At 32.7% G+C, this 21,186-nt stretch overlaps 1 protein-coding gene across 6 annotated transcripts; it reads right to left on the bottom strand.

The window, feature by feature from the left end:
- Positions 1 to 7,729: 7,729 nt before the first annotated feature.
- Positions 7,730 to 11,842, bottom strand: LOC114715361 (pentatricopeptide repeat-containing protein At4g19440, chloroplastic-like). Of its 6 annotated transcripts, none has more exons than XM_028900195.1 (5): positions 9,254 to 11,842; positions 9,048 to 9,145; positions 8,081 to 8,439; positions 7,848 to 7,947; positions 7,730 to 7,745 (listed from the first exon to the last, which is right to left on the bottom strand). In XM_028900195.1, the coding sequence occupies exon 1, from the start codon at positions 11,747 to 11,749 to the stop codon at positions 9,359 to 9,361; it is 2,391 nt and encodes a 796-aa protein (XP_028756028.1). In that variant the 5' UTR covers positions 11,750 to 11,842; the 3' UTR covers positions 7,730 to 7,745; positions 7,848 to 7,947; positions 8,081 to 8,439; positions 9,048 to 9,145; positions 9,254 to 9,358. The 6 variants fall into 6 exon arrangements, 5 of the variants coding, with proteins under 5 accessions (XP_028756028.1, XP_028756029.1, XP_028756027.1 ...); XM_028900196.1 differs by having other exon boundaries at positions 7,870 to 7,947; XM_028900194.1 differs by lacking the exon at positions 7,730 to 7,745 and having other exon boundaries at positions 7,752 to 7,947; positions 8,081 to 8,301; positions 8,387 to 8,439.
- Between the last annotated feature and the right edge of the window lie 9,344 nt (positions 11,843 to 21,186).

Here is a 21,186-nt window from a genome sequence, read left to right as displayed (position 1 = left end):
TGTCCAGCTTTAGGAATGGGAGGGAGAATTGAGATGAACTGTTGCATTGCTTCTCTATTCACAATTTGAGCCAGACGTGTGAAATCCCAAGAATTATGCACCTCCACTATCGCCATCACATCACAAACGTGAAGCGTCCCTCAAATCTCAAAAAGAAGGAGAAAAAAAAAAAAAAAGATCCAAAAGACTGAAAAGTGTCTCTCAGATTTTCCCCGAAAATAAATGGAACAAAAACAAAAACGTGACCCCCTAAGATTGTTGTAGCTCGATTTTCCATTGCCTTTTAGCTAGATCCAAGATAATTTTTGTATTCTTCCTAGTTCCTACAGTGGATCATATTCAAATCAGCACTTTATCAAAGCAATCCAGCCTGAAGTTCACCTGATTCCGCAGCTTGCATGCATAGTGTTTGTGAAATTGTTTACTCCAGGCATGGATGTGATATACTGTAAAGAATCTTGAAATATAACGTCGCTGTTTATACCTTGTTATTCATTTATCCTGTCTTGCGTTGATTGAACCTAATTGTTCTATGTTATTTTATATCATTTTAAGGGTATTTATCATAGATTTTAGCTCCTTTTGATGATAATTATGCTTAATTTAGATTAAGAGTCCTTATTTTGAGTTAATGTCTTTTTGAGGGTAAAATTGTCATAATTGGTTATTAATTGTATTCAATTGATTTCTAGGACAATTGATGCTTCAAATTGTTGCTTTTTATTATAGGACACTTGAGAATTAGAGCCAAGATTGAAGACCAAAGCATTACACAACATGAGAGTTTCCAAGAAAATACTGTGCTGTGGCAAAAAGTCTGAAAATGTGCATCAATAACTATTTTGGAATAGTTTGTCGGGGCAAACTTTTGAGTTCGTCGCGGCAAACTCTCAAAATCTCACCAAAATTCCCTTATGGAATAGTTCGCCGCGGCAAACTCTCTCATATCAGTAAGTCAGATTCGGATCCAGAACGCAAAAATAGACCCTTTACTCATGATCCGACCCAGATGGACCCCTAAAACCCTTAGAAACCCTATTTTCGACCAATCACTCCAATCATCATTCTATCACAACCTCTATTCTCTCATCTTCTTGCCTCTCCACCTCCATCTTCTTCCCCATCCATTTCCTTCATCTTTCCTTCACTCCATCTCATTTCCTTCCACTTTGAGCTGCCATGGCCGACGGATTCACTTCAGTTGGAGCTTGGAGGGCTAGGGTTTATCAACTCTTGAAGATGGTGGAGTAGCATGAGTTTCCAAGCTTCAAAGGGGAGTTTCATTTTCAATCTTTAGTTTCTACCTATGTATTTATGATTTCCTAGGTCTAGAATTTGTAAATTCTTAGTGAGACACTTTGGTTGATTATGTAATCATTGGTTAATGATTTACATTTGTAGTTTGGATTGGTTAATGTTGAATTTTATGCTTAAATATATGTGGTCACATATATGCTTCTTTGTAACTCTCATGATTCTCTCTTATCTTGTATGGTCATGTTTTGATACTAAGTTGATTGTGGGTTTCATTGAGCCAATTGCATGATCATTCTCAAATTACACATTAGGGAAGCTTAACAATGTTTTCATTAATGAAATTCATTGATTTAAACATTGGACTCAATGAGTTATTAAGGTTGTTATTAAGAAAACCTAATGGATTTGTGAAACTCCCAATATCTTAAGTGAACTATGATTGCCATCAAAACCATTTTCAAGATATTTCCTATCATTCATTTCCATTCCATCATTATTATCTTAAAACACCAAAAATATAATATCTTAGGTTTGTTTTCATTGCATTTAGTTTAGGCACCATTCATTTAAATCTTAAAAACCCAAAACCCCATTTCATTGCATTGCATGGCATTTAGTTTAGCTTAGGTAATTAATAAAAACTTCCAAAAATAAAACGATCTGAGTTTACATTATATTACATAGTTAAGATTTATTTTTGATTGAGAATCACAGTATGAACGACAAAAAGTCCTCGTCATGCGTACTTCTGGAATGCTCTTATCTGTCTGCTATGATTATTAGTTTACGTCCTTTGCATCACCGCCTTTTATTGATAGATTCCCTACAGGGCCCATGTGAATTCACCATCACACAGTGACTTTGTAGGTTGCTGTTCCAAGCTAGGGACCATTGGCCTAGACTCCCCGCTGGCAGGGGAGTTCGTCAGTTGGCATTTTCAGGTTTGGTTAACGTCGCCATGCAAATGATGTCTACCTTCTCAATTTTCGTTTGCATCAATTGATCTGATATAACACATATAAAAAGTTCAAACAACTTAACGGTTCTGTTTTCATTATATGTGGGCTGTGTGGATATGTTGGAATTAGTAATTTGACGCCTACTAAGTGTTCAAATTGAACGTTGGGTTATGCATTTTGAATGTGATTCATATATCTTCATTGATGTTATTCGTCTTACTAGATGCTAAAGGTATAAATATATGGTGGGACCTTAAGATCCCAGCATATTGTTTCCTTCAAAAGGAGGTAAATACCACTTCCATATTCCGACCATTTGAAAGATTACCGATAATCTTGGCATTATCCCCAAGGTTAGCGTGAGAAATTTTGAGTGGAACTAGAGCGGGCATCGTGCGTTTACATTAAGCACAGCTCGAGATAATTCATGAATATGCACGAAGCTTGAGACAATATTGAGTTTAATTTATTTACTAGGCGCACATCAGAGTTATTAATTGTTCAACTGATTTTGTTTTGTCCAACAAAAGTCCAAATACTCCTTTTCTTTTACTTTCGTGTCCATCCTTCAACTTTCAACGTTGATCACTGATTTGACGTGTTTCTAGAAAATAATCTTGACTATTCAGATGCGTGGCCAGTTGTAATCAACTTCTGAAAGCAACTTTTGAAAATGCAGCACAACATTGAGAGAGTGTGGGTGAAAAGAACCGTTGGATCTGAAATGAGTAAGTATTGAATAGGATTCGACAGCTCGGAGAAGTCCTACTCTATAGGCTGCATTCTTCCCTATTTACTATGTGAACGTGTCGAAAAGTAATTAACTTTCTTCTAGGTTGTAGTACTTTAAGATAATATAATAATAGGTCATATGTTTGGTTTTTTTCAAAAAGAAGACGACAACGCTTTTGGGAGTGTGCCTTATCGCTGTTTATCAAATTCTTCTCTTGCTTAATGGCGTGACGAGTGTTGTCTTTGCCTCATAGTTGCTTGTTCTCAGAAGGATCAAGATGTTTTTCTATCTTGCAAAGCTGTCTTTGCCTCGTATTTGTATTGTCTTTGGACTGTGGGTGAATATTTGAACTCATTCGCCATTTGCTTTGCTTTGCTATCTTAAAGGAGAAAGACTTAGAGAAATGACCTTTATTTTTATATTAATTCATTAAGGAGTAGGAGTGATATGGGTACGGCATTGGTATATATCCTTCTCCAATCAATAATGCATGTTGCTTTCTCAAGCGGATATTCATCGCTCAGCAACCTACACCTAGAAAGCATTCGTTCAGCAACTATCTGCACAAATATCAAGTAGTAGATATTTCAACGTTGCATGTGAGCATTGAGGAATTTAAAAGCATGGTAGACAGGATATATATACTGAGAACCTAGCTTTGTTTTCACGTACCAGAATCTAGTTGATCACAAGTACTGATAAATAACTGATATAGAAATACATAATCAACACAATAACATGCAAGTCTTGAATTATTCCCTGATATTCTTTCTAAATCAGACAAATTAATTCGCAGGGGAGAAAATCATGGGTGTGGAAGGACTGGAATTGAGAAATATGGCTCAAGCATAGGTGCTTCACTTCCCACCATTGATTCACTAGCAAGGCCTCCAAGGAATCCTCTGTTAAAGGCTTTAACCTTTCTTAGGATGTAGTGAAAAGATAATGCAAGATAAGAGAAGCCAAGCTTATGAACCTTGGGTGCTTTTGTTCTACCTTTTGCACTCTCTTCACGATCAGTGCCGTATTCTGTGAAGCTTTTCTCTGCAGGATAAGTACCGTTGTCATTGCCTATTCGATGATACACCAAGTTATGGTGATGGGATAGTGAGCAATTACTCCTCCTTTCTCCGCAAGCCGGTCTCCGCGTTAGCTTCTTTCCCCTAGCCTGCTGGAATGTTATACTGCTAGCAAGTTGTGCTTGCATGGAGCTCAAGCTGTCTTCTCTCACTCGCACCCTCTTTCTCTCTCTAGGGTTTGCTGATTAGGAAGAATGACTAGATGATCCTTTATATAGAGGTCAGCTAAGAGAAGATGAGAGTACATTGGAAAGAATATCAGCTAGCTGCAAAATATATCGAGAACTAACAAATGGGGCCCTAAGAAATTACGAAACATGCATCCACGTGAAATGTGGGACCTATTTGGACAAGAGGGGTGGCTGGCACAGTCATATTCATTAAATTTTAATTGCTTGGTGATATAAAGGATACCTTACCCTCAAGTCTGAACTGGTTTGTGGAAGGTGGCATATCCCCCACTGTGGATTACAGATCACACAAGAGAGGGTTAATTTTGAAGTGGCAAAAATTTGACGTTAATTTCGTTTCTCTTGATTTAGGACCACCCATTGGGCCTTTTCCTTTTAACCATAAATTCTTTTAAGAAAAAGAACTAATGGAAACATTTATTGTCTGCATTGTTGCAAGTTGTGGGGAAGTTTTGCTTGCTTGTGGCATCAGTGGTACCGGCTTGTACGTACCTATCTCTGCCTTTGTGGCTGAGAGAGGACACTTGATTTATGTGTTAGGGGACGGGGGAGCAGTACAGAGGAGAATTTGTGGCCTATGTGAGCTGCATTTTGATTATCTTAAAATGTATGTCTGAGATGAGGAGTTTATGGCTCCCGAAATTCTCCAACAACAATGAAATTCTCAGTAAAAATGTCATTGGTCGTCTCTCACTGATGCACGTCTCCGCACTTAGAAAAAGGTTGAGAATCAGGAAATGTGGACCGTTACTTGTGTTATTTTCTGTGACTTCGACCGCTAATGCCCAACTAAATGAGATAACTGATATCGATTAACATGTGAAGACACATAAAGAGTTGCAATCTAATACATACCTTTGGTTGTAATTGAGTTAATATTATCTTCAAACATTTAAAATTGATGTAAATAAGCCATTTTGCCATTAAAAAAAAGAGGACATAATTTATTCCATGAAGATCAAAAGAGATTAAGGTATTGTTGCTATTAAGTTCCTTTCAGCAATAAAAACAGAACCATTATAGGGACCCATGTGGATTCTAGAGAAAGCCCTCGATTAATTGATTGATAATATGGAATAACTAAACTGAAAACAACATAGCAGAGACAGGAACATGAAGACTAAAGGGGAAGGGGACCCGCTGAGCCCAAATTTGGACATGAAAAGGAAGTTGAGAAATCGTGGGGAGTCTGGACTTTCTAAGTTCTACTAACTTCTTTCTAAGCCCTTGCTTTATGAGAACGACCACAAAAATCCATGGCCCATCAAATTAATGAAGAAAAAAGCTACTGTGTAATTTTACATCGGGCAGTAAATTCTTGAAACTTCAAATAAGGAAGCAGGGTGGGGACAAAGTCGTGGAACCTTTGGGGTGATCAAACTATGAAGGACGCAACTTGCTGTCCCTCTCCCCACCGCCTACAGTGTTTTTCCTATTTGAATCTCTCTGGCTTTATCTTCTGCCCTTCCTATCATATTCATTATTGCTTCATCAACAAAACCATCGAAGATGCAAGGTGTGGCATAATTAATGGGCTCATCTGAAACAAGTTTACCGATGACCACTTCGAACAGCCGGAGAGCTTCCGCTCGACCGTCGTAGCCAGAGGATGCGCGGCGGGGCCGCGGAGGCAATCGGAGGAACTGACTATGGATATCCACGTCTCTTAGCCTTTGATGCTAGGAGGAGACTAAAAAGAGACGGTCAGGATGCACTTGACTTTTCTGATGACGTGGCGAGACAAAGACCGTCAGATCAATCCAACGTCTTTCATATTGTGATCGGCAGGGCGGCGGATCTAAATCCAAATGCCTTACAAACGAGGCTCATTGCCTGCGATTCCGTGCTTGTGTCATTTGTGTTATTTTTTTTTTAATACCCATGACTCCTTTTTTTTCCCTCCAAATTTTGCTTTCTTTTTTTTTCCAAAACTTTGTTAAGTTATTATTATCATGATAAAAAATCTAGTTCAACATTGTAAAGTGATTTTTTTCTTCAGCTTTTACATAATCCTCCTGTCATACCCGGAATAAAAATAATCCTATGAACATTAAAATGATGAACTATTTTGATATCAAAATCTATTTTTTATTGCGTTTTGAATCTATTATTGAAGTTTTAAGCAGGCAAATTTAGATCTAAAATGCTAATATAATTTCAATAATAATTGTAAAAGATTATAAAATTATTTAAAACTGATTGGAATATGCTTTCGACAATAGAATTTTTAACATTTTAAATTCTAAACAAGAGATTCGAACAGGGTTTTTTTACCAACAACGATAAACAATAAAATTATATACCAAAATGCTACGCTTTTGAAACTATTTACCAATTTACCAATATGCTATACTTAAAATCGTTCTTGGTAATAATGATTTTAAAATTACACACAAGTCGTTCTTGATGTGAATGATTTTAGAAATCGTTTACGCCGAAAACGATTTTACTTTTTTCTGTTCACTCTCTTACATACGAATCTCTACTAATTTTACATGTAAAAATAAAAATCCTTGACAATGTTCCCATGAGGCTACAACGTCTATATTAGATTAAAATTTAAAAATCTGAATTTTTTTAATTTTTTAAATAGAGCTTGATAAAATTTTCTGTTATTTTCTCTTCATTTTATTTTTCTCATACCAAACAATACGTAACAAAAAAAAAAATGCTTTGATTGTAAATTTTTAATTGTAGCAATTAAGTTACAGGACTAAATTATTATTATTATTATTTTGGTTACAGGCATAAAAAGTCCATGCCCAATGCTTGATTTCTCGTCAAACTGAACAAATGGCACACGACAGGCTTTTTTACCAAAATACCACAAAAAGTAAAATTATATACTAATATACTGTACTTTTAAAAGTATTTACTAATATGCTACACTTAAAATCATTCTTTAAGTAAATAATTTTTAAAGTCATTTATCTGCTAAACGATTTCGTATATTGGTAAAAAAGCCAATTAAAATGGTACAAAGAGTATATACCATTTTAAACTCTTATTTTTGCATGTAAAATTAGCAGAGATTTGTATGTGAGAGAATGAACAGGAAAAAGTAAAATCGTTCTTGGCGTGTAATTTTAAAATCGTTCTTGCTAAGAACGATTTTAAGTGCAATTTATTGGTAAATAGTTTCAAAAGTATAGCATTTTGGTATATAATTTTACTGTTTATCGTATATTGGTAAAAAAGCTGATTCGAACGATACAACAACAATCATGAAATAAAAAGGGAAAAAAAAAAGGAAAACTAATTTTAGACCAAAGTACCAGAGTAAAAAGATTTTATCTTTCACCGAAAAGGAAAATAGATTTTATCCGGGATAATAAGTAATCAAGAGGAGGAAAAAAAAGAAGAACTAACTGCCTTCATCTGAAGAAGAGGAGGAGGAGCATCAGAAGCGGCTTTAAAAAGTTACTACCAACTTGCAAGTAGGTATCAGTGATAATCAGAAGCTTCATAGATTAAAGGCATGATAGGAGCATGAAAATCAACAGAGGTCTGAGCCACAAGCTGGAACCTGGAGAAAATAGTGTGGATTGAGAACTACATAAGGTCCAACAGAACAAAACAACATTGAAATAGTATAAAAATTCAAAGTGGGAGAAGAGGTTGCCCTTACCAGAACCCATGGAGAGTACTACCTCTGTAGCTTTTTCTACATCAACTTCCCCGCCTTGAGAAATTTCCATCAGGTCTTTTGGTGGAGCTTGCCCTTCTATCTGGAAACGCGTGTTTGGGATGGTATAGGAAATCAAACGAAACAGTCCAAGATTATGTGTTAAAATCTGCTCGATGATCCAAATCCTTAAAATCTGATTTTGAGGGCAAAAAAAAGGAATCTGGTCTACTCACTTGCAAGCTTCTTCAAGTCTTTGTTATCCCCACAAGTTCATTTAGTTTATCCTTCGTATTGGAAACTGTCGTCCATGAAACAACCTGTGGTCGAGTAACGGAAAAGAATATAATCGGAGATCTTCTCTGCTTGATGCTTTAACAATATCCCGCTCTTCTCTTGTTTGAATCTTGCCAGCATGATAGGAGAGGAGGATGGTATCAGCTACTTGGTTCCCATACTAACGGTAACAAACCCAGAAAACAAATAAATTAGAATGGTATCAACACATATAATGAGCAAAGGATCAATAAAAAAACAGCAACCTCGCTATTGGTTATGAAGCAACAAAACCTTTGCTGTACTGCGAATCCTCGCCCTGCAATTAACATGAGCAGGGGATCATTACACTAACAAATAGAACAAATAAGAATATAGCCACTTTTTCACCACATTCAAATATATCAATGTTATAAGATAAGCAACACTAAACAAGTTTTTGACCATGGAACACAATACAGATACATGTCTCATAAATGGATAGCTAAAGACAGTTCACCATTATGGATGCAAAACCAATCATTTTAGAGTGATAGTTGACCCAGTCCTAAGAATGCAGGAAAAGAGTCTTTATATGGGAAAATATTTTCCCAAGTTCCAAATACAACTAGAACAGTGATTACGATTGAAATATAACTGCATTACTGCCAGACTCGTCAATACAAAAATAGATCTTTAGGACAGTCGGGGGGGGCAGAAAATAACACAAATTGAACCAAGGAAACATTATTTGACATCCAGAGAGCATGATGGTGAATATCCTTAAAACCTCTGGAAGGAGGATTACAGGAAACATAAATATATTTAATGTACAAGAAAAAAGTGGCATAGGATGTTTGCCTTAACAATACCTTCATCCCTATATTCGAAACATCACAAGAGAATTTAACCAAAAAAAAAAAAAATTGCATAGCAAAACGAACGCACTTTCTTACATCAAGTGGCCAACCTCTGAAGACAAAGCTCATTCTTCATCAAGCAGCCAAGGGAAGAGCATATGAAACCTTTATTTTCCAGATGACGAGCTGAGAATCAAGCATAATAACAGCAGCATCAACCATAAAACTCAAAGTAACAAGATCCAATGTTTTACAATTTCATGCTAGTTCTAAGCTATGTAGATGGAAGCAAACCTTGATCAATGTTGTACATGTAATTATAAGTGATCACATGTAATTATCTCTCTTCTAGGGGTATGATCACGCAGTTCAAAAGCGGTAGTAGCTTTTTTTCTGGCATTAACCGTTTCCAAGCGTATTATAAGTGATCTTATCTGGTGCAATTCCACTTGCTATCATCTCATTTACAAGCTTGTGGGCTTCCTTCATATTGCCCAATTTAGAATACCCATCAATCATAATAGTGTAGGTAATTTTATTGGGTTTTATATTATTTGAAGACATTTCCTGTACGATGCCCTCCACATTATCCATTTGGCCTAACTTACAGTAACCGCCAATCAGAGCAGTATAACAAACAACATTGGGCGATAAGCCATCATCTCTCATTTTTTCAAATATATCTTTTGCTTCATCGATGCGGCCAATGTTGCACAATCCATGTATTAGAGAAGAATATGTGGCACAAGTTGGTGGGATACCCCTACTTTTCATGGCCTCACAAAGTTCAAAGGCTTCTGTTACATTTCCAATTCGACAATAGGCGGCAATAAGTATGTTATAAATAACAGGACTTAGCTCTACTTTCTCATTAACCAACCCATTGAAAAAGTTTACACCATCTTCAATCCTTTCAGCCCTACAATATCCTTCTATAATAGATGCATATGTATAGACATTTGGAACCAAGCCATTTTCTTTACTTTCATGCAAAAGCTTGTTAATTTCATCCATTTTACCAATGTCGCATAAAGCCTTCACAATGTAATTGTAAGTTTGCATATCTGGCAGGATTCTCTGCGTAACCATCTCTTCCTTAAGCTTGAAAGCATACTCAATTCCACCTCCTTTGCAAAAGCCTTGAATGAGTGTGTTGTATGATATCCTATCCAACACCAAACCCTTCTCTAGCATTTTTTTGAGCACTGTGATAACCTCCTGCATATCACCTTGTTCACAAAGTCCATGAAGGAGAGCATTTGAGGTAACAGTATTGGCTGCAAAACTTTTCTCAGCAAGGCTAAACCAAAGTCCGATTGCCTCTGAATGTTTTTGACTCTTACAGAGACCACGGACCAATGAAGTAAGGATGCTATCGCTGGGCTTAATGTTCCTTAACAACAACTCTTTAACAAACCGTAGTGCTGAGTCAGGCCTTGAATTGTTGCATAACCAGTAAATTACATAAGAACATGCATCCTGATTAACAGATGACCCACTAAGGAAAATATTATCTAATGCTTGTTCAGCTTGTTCCATTTGATTACACCTGCAGAAACCTTGTAAAAGAGTATTAGAAGTTACAGAATTGGGTGTTACACCCTTAGATAACATGTCATCCCTGATCCTTAGTGCCTCGCTCATATTTCCCTTCCTGCAGAACCCATCGATCAGTGTATTGTAAACAACTACATTGGGCACAAACCCGCTGTTCAACATTTCTACCAAAATGCAATTTGCTTCGTCAAATTTTTCCAACTTCATCATAGCATTAATAAGCAAGCTATATGTTATGAGACTTGGATCTACTTTACTTCTTACCATCTTTTCTTTAAATTGGAATGCTTCCTTTAATCTTCCACTCTTGCAGAGCCCATCAATCATATTATTGTAGGTGACAACATTTGGCGAAATACCAATCTCCTCCATTTTCAAGAACAAATTAATTGCATCTTCAATCCTCCGTCCCTTGAAAAATGCATTGATTGCAGTAGTAAAAGTGTAAACATCCGGAGAAAAATCTTTGCAAATAACTTCAAACACTTTGTAACTCATATCAAGTTCATTAGCCTTCACTAAGGAGGTTAACAAGAAATTACATGTCTTCCGAGAGGGAAAGATACACTTCCTCGCAAACGCGTAAAAGATATCAATAGCAAAACCCAAACCCAATTTCTTAAATTGGGTACAGGAGATATGAAGCAACAAATCCAATTCACCATGTCTCCGTTCAGTAACTGCATTAAGTTCCAACATAGAAGCAGCTATATCAAGGTGCCTGTTCTCACGGTTTTTAAACAGAGTGGGCAAGTTTCCATCAAGCAAACGGATCAAAAGCAATCTAGCGGGCGGTAAATAATTGGAAGCTAGAAGCAAACGAACCAAAAGGCAATACGACCGAACCGTGAAATGAAAATTAAAAGAATCGGAAGCAAAATGAAAGAAATGAAGAGTCGTTTTGAGGTTCACATTTGAATGAATAGAAAAGAATAGTTGATCAAAATCATGAGGCGACAAATGGTGTATCAATTCTTTACACTTTGAAGAATCTAGAACTCTGCTAGAGAGAATAGAAGGTACCATGTCAAGAAAAGCCTGATTAGAAGACTGTGGTTGCTGTTGGGGCTGTAAGGGCGGCGGCGGCTTAGGAGGAGAAGGAGGGTCAAGGTCATGAAGGTGATGATGGCGTAGCACTGGGGAAGTGACCCAGTTGAAGGGGCGTATGAATGGTAAGAAAATTGGAGAAGGCTTACTGTTTGACAGCCTCTTCAAATCCATCGCACAATGCATGGATTGGGGATCGTGAACAATAGAACAGAGTATTTTACAGAGGAGGAGGAGGAGAAGCCATGATTAGAGAGGTTTTAGAGAGAGGACGAGAAAGAGCCACGCCTGCAGATGAGAGTGAGATCGAGGGAGCTGCAAGATGTGAAGAGGAAGAGATACGTTGATGGCTTATTTCCCTCAGGTTTTGAAGCCGAGCTGTCCGCAGGCGAAAGATGGGAGGGACTGAAGAAGACATGCTCAGGGCGACCCGGGGAGCAATGGGCTTCTTGCGCTGGGGCGGTCTCTCAATGGCCCAATATTGACCCATGATTTCTTTTAAATTGGGCTCTCATAGTTTATTGGGTCAAAAAATATTTATCCTTTATCAACAATAACAGTACGTTTGGGCTTAAAAAATATGGACATCTAAAATAATTTAAGGCTGTTTGGTTTTCTATTTTCAAAGTAGTTTTTTTTTTGTTTGGAAAAAAATTTTAAGAAAAACATGATTTTTTTTAGCTGATAAAAAAAAAACATGATTGAAAATATGTTTTCGGCTCTATGATTTAAAAAATAAAAAAATTAATTTTTTTAGAAATGAAAATTTCTGAAAATTTTTTTTGGATGTTTTGTTATTGTTTGTTCTACAAAATTTGAGAAAAGACGGAAAATATTTCATTTTTCTTCATTACGAACATGCTAATAAAGTAAATTATTCTTTTTATTATTGGTTTCATCATTTTAGATATATTTTTATAAATAATGATTTTTAAAACCCTATTAAAAAATATGGGTAACATGGAGTCGTCTGAAATACATGGAAAAATCAAAGTATCAACCACAAGTCGAACAAAATTTAAGAACACGAACACGCCGGAAAGGGGTGATTCCGCCTTATATATGCTTGCCAGCTCGTAAACTTTTTTTTTTCTTTCGCTCGAGATGAAGCTAAAGCTTAATATAAAATTTTTTTAATTTTTATTTTAATTCTAAATATAAGATTTTAATTCATTTTGTCTTTCATATTTATCTATGTTTTTAAGATAATTTTTGTAATAATAATAATTCTAACCAGTACACTTAATTAGTAAGGATATTTTAGTAAAAATAACACATATTTAATCTACTCAAATTAGTCAGCTAGTTCTTATATTAAAGAGTGGAGGTAATAGTATGCTCCTTAATATAAGACTTAACGAACTAGTTTGGGGATTTTAATTTTTTTTTTTTTTGGCTTGAAGGGACTTTGAAAAAGTTAAATAAACTACTTTAAATATTTATATTCATTATTTTTCTTTAAACTAATCTACCTGGCTTATAAATTAATATACAATCTAATAATGTACATAAATATTTCAATGAGATCATATAACATATGTTATAATTAAGTCATTATTCAGTTTTTTTAATTTTTTCAAATTAATTAACTGTATCTTATATTAAGAACCAATGCTAATATACATACAGTGGGGGATAAGAACCATGCATGCATGTGGCCTCTCTCTATATGATCTCTTAATTACTTAATTAATTAATTATGAGTTAAGAAGCCAACGAATAACATTAATACTATTACAAGAAGCTTGATTAATTCGACAATATTTGGCTGCTTCAATATCGTGCTTCACCAAAGCACATGGTTTTGCTTCAATTCGTCTTTCTTTAATTTGTGTCTGCTTTCATTGTTGTTAATTCAGGGGCTCTGCATTTCTGCTGTGGATCTCACCCACATGCCTTAACTCAGATTAGTCTAATCCCATTCTTTTTCTATTTTTAATATAAAAATTACTTAACCAGGTAAAATAAATTATAAAATAAAATAAAATAGTTATTGTTATTGCAAACATGACCCGATATATCAGTTAATAAATTAGTTTGAAAAAAGGTGATAAATATGAGAGATGAAAATGAACCAATTTTTTATATTTAAAATCAAATTCAACCTCTAATTATCTTTTATATTAAAAATTGGAGGAAGTATTTATTTAGATATTATATCTAACAATCGTGGTTGATAATTACATCATGATTGATCGATCGATTAATTAATTAATCAAACAACTGCACCCAACATTGGCTTTGGCTATATTCGATTATGTGAGGATTACCAGTTTTCAAAAACTGGCGGTGCATATACATGCCGCTGCAAATAATTACAACTATATTGGTATTATCATTATTAGCTGTGGCCATTTATTTATATTTATTTTCCTTGGCCTTCTAGGAACTACAGTGACTCATAATGACATATATGTATATATATATATTACTACCTCCGATTATTAATATAAGATCTTATTTGACTTTTATTTTGATCCTAAATATAAGGCCCCAATTCACTTTGTCTCTTATATATATCCTTTTTTTTCAAAATTGTCCTTCTAATAATTGTAATTCTAGTCAATGAACTTAATTAACAAAAATATTTTAGAAAAGACAGCACTTATTTATTAGAAATAATTTATTTAATTTATTTCCTTAATCTATTTGAATTAGTTAACTAGTTCTTATATTTAGAACCAGACATAGTATTATATATGATATTGACATGACTCATACACGTACGTTGAAGATGAGACTTAAAAGATGGACAAGATGATATAATTAATTAAAATTCAAGTGGGGAGTAAAGTGTAGTGTGAAAAAATTGTGTGACATAAATATATAATTTAGTTAGGTATATCATAAAATATTTATGCATGCATGAAAGAAATAGCGCTTGAGGCTCTTGTCGCAAGTTGATGTACTAGTAGCTATCTCTGTGCTGGCTTTTGATTTGCAAAATCAGCTGCATGGCTTATTAGTAATGAACAAGAAAACTAGACCGGATTGACCGGTTTAAACCAGAAATCGGTGAATTGGCCAGTGGTCTGGTCTGGTTCATCAACAAAACCGGTGGGAGATCAAACCAAAGTAAACCGAAATAAACTGGTGTAAACGGGCGTCAAACTAGGAAAACCTCCAGTTGGATTGAGTTGTTCAGGTCACTTTAAAAAAAATTGCTCAACAAAAAAACCTGATTCAAAAATGAAAAAAATTAACAGAAAAAGAAAGACAAGAGAGGAGGAAGAATAAGACTAAAAGGAGGAGAGCAGTACTAGTCATACCTGAAGGAAGAAGGAATGAAGGCAAGAAGGAGAAAGGAAGACAACGGCCGAGAGGAAGAAGTAGGGAGGAGAGGAGCTGGCAATCATTTTTTGAAGCTAGAGAGCAAAGCTTGTTATTGGCTTTTTGAAACACGGAAGAAGAGGAAGAAGAAGAAGGAAAAACTATTCCCTACGAAAGCCATAGAAATCTCCACAGAGGGAGAGAGGTGGAAAAAGAAAGAGACAAATGAATTTGAAAAAGAAAAAAAAAGAAGAGACGGAAGAAGGATTCACAAAGAGAGAGGGGGGGGTGGAAGAAGAAAAGATAACTCAACTTACAAAAAGAAAAGAAAGAGATGAATGAAGGGAGCTGCGTGCCTTGGAAGTTCAAAAGATGGGAGACGTTGCAGACTTGTCATCATAAATGTTTCTCTTTTGTGTTTTGTTTTTCAAAGACTTATATTATTATATATAAATACATATTATATAATTATATGATTAATAAAATAAGATGAAAGTCCTGTCAAATTTTTTGACTTCTTTTATTTTTTGAGAGTGATATTATTTATGAATTTTATTTTATTTTAATATTTTAAATAAAATTATATTATTTTAATATGATCGGTTTAACTCCGGTCCGATCCTGGTTCAACCAGTAACCCTTAACCCACTATCTTAACCGGTTTAATTTCCAGTCCAGTTTTTTGTTCATTGCTTATTAGCTTTCACGGTATGGTCACTAGCTACTTTTAATCTTCCACCGGTATTTACTATTAGCATAAGATTTAGTTTGTAGTTAATATCTTATATTAAGAATCAAAATAGTACTCCCTCCGTTCCTTATTATAAGAGACATTTGATGCTTATAGCATGTTCCTATATATAAGAGACACTTACAAGTTGTCTCTACTTTTTTGTGTTGATTTACTATTTTACCCATATTTATTATCTCCAATTCACTCTCTCTCTCCCTCCTACTTCTCTTTCTTTTAATAATTTAATTGTTCTCTCTCATGCTCTCTCTCCTTATTAATGAGGGCATTTTTGGAAAAAAATTATTCTTTTTACATATTAATTGTTCTTAACTAATTTTAACTGTTTTTTTTATCAACGTATTTCGGTTATTTGTCTCTTATAATAAGGAACGGAGGGAGTAATTATTAGATAACTGGTTTATAGATATTACAAAGATTAGTTAAATCAGTTATTTAGAATAAATTGATGCTAATTTTACTAAAATACTCATTTTAACCATTTGCATCTGAAATTACTCTTTTATAGAAAACCTTTCTTAGTGTGTGCAATTTATAAAGAAAAGTTTAAGAAAAATTTTATAAATTTAGAAAATAAAATGGATTGAAATCTTACATTCATAATTAAAATAAATCTTTGGCACAAGTGTGTATTTGATTATGTTTTAAGCCTTCTAATCCTAACATTTTTAGGGCTTGTTTGGATTATCACCGTTAAAAGTAATTTATTTCAATTGATTTTTACAAACTAAAATTGAGGTGAAAATTGATTAGTGTAATGTGAATTATGTTGTGATAGAATTTAATTAAAAAAGTCAGGTTTTTTTAATTAAAACTTGCTATAGTATGTTTCCATTGCTTACAATATATCTAGTTTTTTTTAATCAAGATAAAAAATGATATTGATAAGAAAAAGAGATTACACATATATTACCTACAAAAAAAGGACATAGCAGGGGTTTCCAAGCATAGTTGGTCAAATGCACCTTCTTAATGAAATATTTTACAGCCTGTTTGAACTAATTTATAAATAATTTTTTAATTGTGATTTATGAAATATAAAATAAGCATATGAAAAAAAATATTTTAATTTACATAAAATATATTTATATACAATTTTAATGGTGATGCCAACCACATTACATCAATGCGATATCATTGCATTGTATTTATTTGGCTGCGCGCGCGCGCACACACAATGTTGACCTTTACAGACATACAGTATTATTGTAAAACATGACATTCTAAAGTTTGAAGTGGCGAATAAAGTCATCCATCCAAAAAACCTTTATCATATCCCATCCATTTAACAATTAAATATTAATTGACACAATATTAAATATTACTCGTCCGATCTTTAATATAGAATCTAATTGTTAAATTAATTTAATTCTAAATATAAAACTTATTTATCATATTTATCAATTTTTTTTAAATTACCCCTATGCTATGGATATTCCCTCAACCATAATCAAATAAATGAAAGAGGGAAGATATTAAAAAAGATAATTATAGTGTTTTAAGAAAAACATGTTATATTTTTTATAATTAACTAACTTACCTAACTTTTTTAATTTAATTAAATTAATTAAATAAATTTTATATTAAGAATCGTAAGAGAAATAAAAAAGTCAAAATCAATTACGTACAACTAAAAAGTCTTCTTTTAGTGGGGAAAAACATACAATAATAATATATAATTCAGGTGCAAACAGTAAGAAGTACATGTTTGTTTTTTTTTAGTCTAATGGTAAGTCAAATTAGGGGTGCCCGCGAGTGCCTGCCACTATGAGATAGGTGCCAATTATTTATTTAACTGCCTGAATTAGAACGTTGTCGTCGTCATGACGACTTGACGAGGCCCCGCGTTTCGCCCACTCAAATATCACTTTTTTTAAAAAAAAAAAAAAAATTTCACTCCTGCCGCTGCTGCATAGTCTAACTTCATGCATATTATTATTGAAGCTGCTGGAGTCTTAATCATATATTTTTAATATGCTTAAGATAAGACTTAATTAACTAATTTGAAAAAATTAAGAAAAATAAAAAATAATTTAGTTATGACATATGTTATATAATTTTTTTAAAATATTTGTATGTATTATACTACCTCCGATCCTAATTATAAGAGCCCGTTGATTAACTTGAGGAGATTAAGGAAATAAGTTGAGTTAGTTCTTTATACTAAATAGGTGTTGTCTTTTCTAAAATATTCTTACTAATCAAGTGTATTGGTTAGAACTACAATTATTAGAAGGACTACCTTAGAAAAAATGTATAAATATGAGAGAAAAAGTGAATTGAAGTCTTATATTTAGAACCAAAATAAAAGTTAAACAAGGTCTTATATTAAGGATCGGAGATAGTATTATATTATATATCAATTTATAAGTCTGATAAATTTGTTTGAAGAAAATGATAAATATAATACTTTAAAGTAATTTATTTAAGGGTTAACGTGCATCTAACAACCTGAAATATTTTTTTGAGGTGTATTTAGTACCATAAAATATTTTGTTGTGCATCAAGTATGCCGAAATATTTTTTAACTGCGTCCACCATTCTGAAATATTTTTTTTTGGTGCTGAATGCATCAAAAAATATTTTTAGGTGTTGGACGTATCTAAAAAATACTTTAAGGTACTGATGCCTTAAAAAAAATACTAGTACTTCACAGTATTAGGCACATTCAAAAAAATACTTCAAAATACTGAATACGTCACAAAATATTTTAAGGTGCTCAATGCAACCAAGAAAATATTTCTAGCTGGTTGCACCTTAATCTTTTATTTAATTTTTTTAATATTTTTAAATTAGTCAACTAGATTTTATAATAGGGACTCGAATATTTTTTTTGTTTAAAATTTGATGCATTATTTTTCCTTAAGATGCAATTCATAATTTTAGATAAAATAAATTTTAAAATAAGTTTGATTTGTTCCAATTTTATCGGATGTCCCCAGAACATTTTTAAAAATATATTTAATAACTTAACTGTTTCTTATTAACCCCGGTGAAATAGATTATACGTGGGATATAGTAACAATTAGGCGAGGAAATATTTTTTTTTAAGACGCCAGTGTTCATCTGCATGACATCTATCCTTGAGGAAAAATATTTTTCATGTTAGTTATTAGTTAATAGAAATAAAATTGATACTGATTTGTATTTCACAACATTGAAAATAAAAAAGGATATTAAAATGTATTTTTTTACCAGAAATATATTAAAATGTAATTAAAACAACACAACGTTATAAGTAAAGATCAGCGGTAGATATGCTTTGAAAGCTTCGTGGCTTCACATGTCGTCCACATGAACCTTTGATCACAGTTATTGGTGCTGCCCACATTCTTTTTAATTTTTTTCCTTTAGCACTAATTATTAACTATTTATAAAATATTTCAGAAAATAAAAATATTATATTTGTAGGAAGCACTAGCAATTATTTTCCCTCTCTTAGGGGGATTGGGGAAAAAGAATTTAAATAGTTAATATATGTAACATTGCCAAATAACATACCTAAAATGAATATACTTGTTCCTACAAACAAGTATAATTATTGATTATCGATATAAAAATTGAGGATACCGTAGGAAAAAAAATTGACGATAGTGGTTCAGTTAAGTTTTTCTGAGATGCATTTTACACAAATGATTTCCTTAATAAAACATTACTACCTCTAATGTTAATTATAAGACATCATTTATAATCTATAAATGAAGTCTCATAATTAGGACCAGAGGTAGTATTATGGAGTCCAATTTTAAGTCACAATGACTAAATTAAATACTACCTCTCGTCCTTAACATAAAAGTAATTGACTAATTTGAGTAGATTAAAAAAAAAAGATTAAGTTAGTTATTTGTAATATATACTCCTTCGATCCTTGATATAAGACCCATGTAATTAATTTGATTAAATTAAAGAAGTTAGGTAAGTTAGTTTATTATAAGAAAAGTGACATATTTTTCCTACAACACTATAATCATATTTCTTAATACCCCTTCTCTCTCTTCTACTTGATTATGGTTGAAGGAGTATCCATAGGGGTAATTTAAAGAAAATTAATAAATATGAGAAATGAGTCTTATATTTAGGATCAAAACTAACTTAAGAATTGGGTCCTATATTAAGGACCAGAGGAGTAGATTGTGTATTTTCTAAAATATCCTTGCTAATCAAATGTATTGGCTATAACTACAATTATCATAAGGACTATCTTGAGAAAAAATGGATAAATATGATAGAAAAAGTGGATTGGAGTTTTATATTTAAAATCAAAGTAAAAGTCAAATGAGCTTTTATATTAAGGATCGGAAATAGTACTACCTCCGGTCCTTAATATAAGATCCTATTTGAATTTTATTTTGGTACTAAATATAAGACCCCAATTCACTTGTTTATCATATTTTTTTTTTCCAAAGTAGTCCTTTTAATAATAAGAGTTCTAGTCAATACTTGATTAATAAAGATATTTTAGAAAAGACAACACCTATTTAAGACAAATAACTAACTCAACTTACTTCTTTAATCTCCTCAAATTAATTAACTGACTCTTATAATTAAGACCGGAGGTAGTATAATAAAATGATAATTACATTGATTATATTAACTTTATGTACGCCGGAAAAAATGTTTACTTTTAATTTTTTTTCTCTCTTTAAAGTATTACTTGTCCTCCTCTTCTTTCCTCAAGCATAGTTGCTAAAAGATTAACGTGAACAATCTTTTAATTACAACAATATTTTCATTAGTTTTATCACTAACAATATTAATAATTTCTTGGCAAAAAAATCAATAATTTCGTCTTCGTCACTTTATATTTGAAAAAAAGAACTCGTAAAAAAATATTTTTTAAGTGCTTGAGATTCTCAATCTCATCTATATTAATTTCACAGTCTTATAATTTATCAATCACATTGTCCCATTCAAATCCCTCTATGCTTCAATAAGTTTTATATAATATATATATATGTATAAAATGGGTGACCAACAAAGATTCAAATTATCACTAGAATATATGTCCAGGTTTAGCATTTGACAATATTTTAAACATGATTACATTCTAATATAAACATAACTGTGCCCAGAAAAAAAGATTCTCTTTATAAACAATATCAGTTGTTTATTAGTTATACGCACACAAAGAAATATAATACCTTCGTACATTTATTCATTGAACCTGATGCAATTATTATTTTTTATTTATTGGAGAAACCCTTAATTGTGTAAACTCGGGATCACAGTCTCTTTTACTATCTCTATAAGATCTTATTTGATTTTTATTTTGATCATAAATATAAAACTTCAATCCACTTTGTTTCTCATATTTATCTATTTTTTTAAGATAGTCCTTCTAATAATGATAGTTCTAGTCAATAAATTTGATTGGTAAAGATATTTTAGAAAATACAACATTAATTTATTACAAATAACTAATTTAATTTTTTTTAATCAATTCAATTTAATCAACTAGCTTTTATATTTTGGAGCGGATGTAGTATTTTTTTTAATTTATTTTGCATTGGATTCCTTTTTTTTTCTCAGAGGAGATCATTGCTTGGATCTGTATCTGCGCCAAATTAAATTCTAAGCCAATAGAAAAATTTTTTATTTGAAT

This window comes from Neltuma alba, unplaced genomic scaffold (genome assembly GCF_004799145.2).
Source record: "Neltuma alba isolate B1F8T4 unplaced genomic scaffold, ASM479914v2 tig00011587_pilon, whole genome shotgun sequence".
Classification (NCBI taxonomy): Eukaryota; Viridiplantae; Streptophyta; class Magnoliopsida; order Fabales; family Fabaceae; genus Neltuma; species Neltuma alba.
Note: the sequence above shows the minus strand (reverse complement) of the source record. Positions and strands in the feature narration are given on the sequence as shown.